Here is a 4,330-nt window from a genome sequence, read left to right on the forward strand (position 1 = left end):
TGTCTTGGATGTTGCATGCTTTAAATTATAAATCATTTCGGTGCAGCTTTTTGTAGTTGTGAATATGTTTATTAAATATAAATAAAAGTAGGCAAGGTTTTTGAAACTGTGTTTTGTTAATTTTTATTGAAACAATTCTTCAACACTATTTTTCAAGCTAAACACGGTATGAATTTATTAAGAATTTCACATCAAAAATATATGGTACTAGCATGTATTTATACCTTGAATAATTTTTATCCTACAATGAAATTTATAAAATTGAGTTATATACTCTATCAAAATTCTTTATACAAGAGTCTCGTTTAAAATTGAAAATTCATCACCTATCACAATATTATTGTCCAATACCAAAAATGGTGATACTATAATTGGCCGGGTGGCCAACAATTTAAAATAATCATGGAATGATAATGCATTTTATAATGGGTCTACAAATAGTGTAAAATTTTTGTGCACTAATAATAATTTGGTACTAATATCACTAGTACAAAAATGTTAATTTACACCCGTTTTTTATTAAATTTACACCCATTATTTTTAATAAAAATCGGGTGTATATCCACAGGGTGAGAAATGTCTAACGAATTTACACCTGTTATTTTTAACAAAAATCGGGTGTAATTGGCCGTAATTACGTTTTTAATTATACCCTGTTTTAATAAAAATCGGGTGTAATTGGGCGTAATTACGTTTTTAATTACACCTTGTTTTAATAAAAATTGGGCGTAATTATGTTTTTAATTACACCATGTTTTAATAAAAATCGGGTGTAATTGGGCGTAATTACATTTTAATTACACCCTGTTTTAATGAAAATCGGGTGTAATTGGGCGTAATTACGTTTTAATTACACCCTATTTTAATAAAAATCGGGTGTAATTGGGCTTAATTACGTTTTAATTACACCCTATTTTAATAAAAATTGGGTGTAGATATGTTCTTAATTACACCCTATTTTAATAAAAATCGGGTGTAAATACGCCATTTATGAATGAACAATTATATCTATTTACACCCTATTTCATATACACCATTTAGTTATATTTCATTTTCAATCATAATATTGCAAATACTATAAAATCATACACATAAAAATCATATTTTAACTAAGTCAAAATATTTGTAATATTAACCAAAAAGTATACAAAATCACGTGCAGTCATAATATTTCAAGTACTATAAAATCATACACATAAAAATTATATTTTAATTAAGTCATAACACTTTCTTCATTTAGCTTTTGCACTAAGGCTTGAAGGTCATCTTGTGTGACACCTTTTAAGGTGGAGTTTGAACTTTTTCCAAAGAACTTCTTAAAGCCCACACCCCTAGGAGCAGTGCGGATCCGACCGGGACGTTCACTTGACCCAAGCGCAGTAGTTAATATGTCTTCCCGTTCTGCAAATTAAATATCGCCTTGCGTACTCTTTTCCACTAAATCACCCTAAAATGTTAAAATACATACACATGATATAAAATGAATATTAAGTTATAAATGAAATTGAAATTTAGAAAGAACTTTTTAATACTTACAACCATGGAAGCTACTAAGTTTGTTGCCTCAGATGTAAAATCTCCAGATGGCCTCTGCCGAGCCATCAACCACACCTCAAGACCAAAGAAAGTGAAAGGTTAGGAGACATGAATGTCTATGAATCACCAGTTCATGGAAATCCGCAATATACATAATCTCCAACTTTTTTTATAAGCAGCTTTAATCACAATGGGAGTGAGGGACATTCATGGTGAGGGTTTTCTTGAAGAATTTGTTGGCTTGGCTGATATGGTTTTTCTGGATCTACCTCAACCTTAACTATACCATACAATAGTACAAAGACACTCAAAACACAACATTCACAAAATCCATCAACACAACAAGTAAATTTAATCATGCAGATTAAATTTGGGCCTGTACTATAAATATATAATCCAGAACACCTATCAAAACATATAACCAATAGAGGTCCAGTAGAAAGAATCACCAAAAAAAAGAGCAATAACTTCAAAACCAATATGCAGCTCTTATAGAAGGAATTTTGAATTTATTTGGAGCAACTAGAATTGAGGACAAGCAGCTAAAGAATGCACCAGAAGCCATTGAGCCCCTACGGCAGGCTGCTAATAAGAGACCTATAGTTGCAAGCCAATAGTTTAATTCACCTTAAAATCTAGCCAGTACTATACAATTAGTATTAGCAATTGAATATAGTATTAATAAATAGCAAATCATGAAAGATTTGAATACATGTATGTCTTTTCAAGTTTTTACATGTACATAAATATAGAAATTAATTGGATAACTACTCAGCTATATATATTTTTTTCTTAATTAAGCACATATAATATTCAAAGGAATATGAAAAATTAGACACACCTGAATTTGCTCTAGGACAAATTGCAATCCCTTAACCAAGGCTACAACATATGTATCATCTCTAGATTGGCATATTTCACTCAACTTGCAGAGTATTGTGTTTGGCCTTTATTATCTTCTCATTGACTGGAGCAGAAAGCTTCTACAAGCTGACTAGCAAAAACTCAAGAATTTTCCAAGGTAATCGACATCCAGTTTACCTGATTTAAGCAACTTTAGATACACATAAGACATTTATGATAAAAAATAAGAAAATTATAAAATTAGAGTTAGGTATGTATTCCAAATCGAATGATGCGTCTAACAGGCTTGGGAAAAGATTTTGTTGCGACCTAAGAAAGAATATCTAAATCAATGGCGGCAATAATATCATCCTTCCTGCTTATTAGAACCATCTAACATATTTCATCCCTAACCTTTTCCATGAGTTGAATAATCTGGTCATAGTTGGGCTAATCTTGCTTAAAAGATTTCATATCACTATCTCAAAAGGCATTCTCCATTGTGTATTTGATTTTTCCTTGTCAGATTAAAGAATGAATGAGAATTCAAAATCAAAACATTTCGGCAATAACACCAAAAGGATTGATTTAATAACATGGCAGAGACAAGGTAAAAAACCAAAGAAAGCAAAAACATGAAAAGACCTATTTTAATCAGCAGAAATAACAAACACAAAAGCTACTAAATGCAAGTTTTTGTTCTAGACATATAAGTATGAATTATGATCCTCATCTAAGCATGTTTGGCCTGAAAATCTTTCATGAAAGCAACCAACTTCTCAACTCCAGCCATCGGCATAGCATTATATATAGAAGCTCTCATACCACCAACAGACCTATGTCCCTTAAGTTGAACCATCTTTTCCTTAGCAGCTTCCTTAAGAAACTCACCCTCAAATTCCTGTTTCTCCAAAGTAAAAGGCACATTCATCAAAGACCTCACAGATTTCTCCACAGGACACCTATAAAACCCCTTACTCTCATCAATAGCATCAAACAGAATCTGAGCTTTCTTCTTGTTATTCTTCTCAACCTCCTTCAAACCACCTTGTTTCAAAAGATCCTTAAAAACCAAACCACACATGTAAATACCATAACAAGGAGGAGTATTATAAAGTGAATTGTTTTCATCATGTATCTTGTAATCAAGCATCACAGGAGTAAAACTTTGACATAGCTATTGACACTAATAGCTATGGTATACATTTAATAATTATCTGCCACTTGAGAGGTGCCTAATCTACGTTATCCACACATAACAAAAAGGATTAAATAAAACCTAAAACCTAACTTCTAAGCTTTCATCCCTCTCCCTTCTAACAGACTCCCTCACTTCTGTGCACAGATTCTATCACTATTTTTGCATTCATAATTGGCATTGAGGAACCAACTACAAAATCGGAGCAAACCAATAAATATAGCATGAACAATACAAGTTATATGATTTACCAATTATCTATACTACAAATTATAAAAAATTGAATTCCCCCTACAAAAACATAAATTAAATTGGTGAAGATACAGTACCTACCCTTAAAAAGTGAGATCATTGAACTTAAAATTTAAAAGAAAACTACATAAATCAAAATTTACAATTTTGAAAATAAGATTATTCTTAACAATCTACTTCGATCTAACGCCTTCTATTTTATATAATCTTCTCAACAAACGAACTGATGTAAATTAATGTATGGATTTATATTTCCTCTAACATATAATCTCCCCTGTCACAGAAAAACACCAAAACAAAGAAGAATTTCAAGTAAGAACATCAAATATATTTTTCCTAGTCATAAAAGCCAATAGAACCTGTTTGACATGCTCAATATTGAATGAACAAAGCAATGTCACAGAAAAACTATCTAAAGTCTGAAAACTATCTAATCAAGCAATGTCGCAGACAAAGAAAAACAAGTTCACACAAACAAAATTCATTTCAAACAAAATCAAG

General features: G+C 31.2%; 1 protein-coding gene across 1 annotated transcript; it reads right to left on the bottom strand.

Annotated features, from left to right (window-relative positions):
• Window positions 1-3,027: 3,027 nt before the first annotated feature.
• Window positions 3,028-3,870, bottom strand: LOC131595225 (phosphoserine aminotransferase 2, chloroplastic-like). The gene has a single exon (XM_058867525.1). It carries the CDS (start codon window positions 3,530-3,532, stop codon window positions 3,113-3,115), a length of 420 nt encoding a protein of 139 aa, XP_058723508.1. The 5' UTR covers window positions 3,533-3,870; the 3' UTR covers window positions 3,028-3,112.
• Window positions 3,871-4,330: the final 460 nt, after the last annotated feature.

Source organism: Vicia villosa, linkage group LG4, assembly GCF_029867415.1.
Source record: "Vicia villosa cultivar HV-30 ecotype Madison, WI linkage group LG4, Vvil1.0, whole genome shotgun sequence".
NCBI classification, from domain to species: domain Eukaryota; kingdom Viridiplantae; phylum Streptophyta; class Magnoliopsida; order Fabales; family Fabaceae; genus Vicia; species Vicia villosa.

Bases quoted from the DNA above. Each gene is read 5' to 3' on its own strand.
- LOC131595225 (XM_058867525.1), bottom strand. From the start codon at position 3,532: ATGCTTGATTACAAGATACATGATGAAAACAATTCACTTTATAATACT.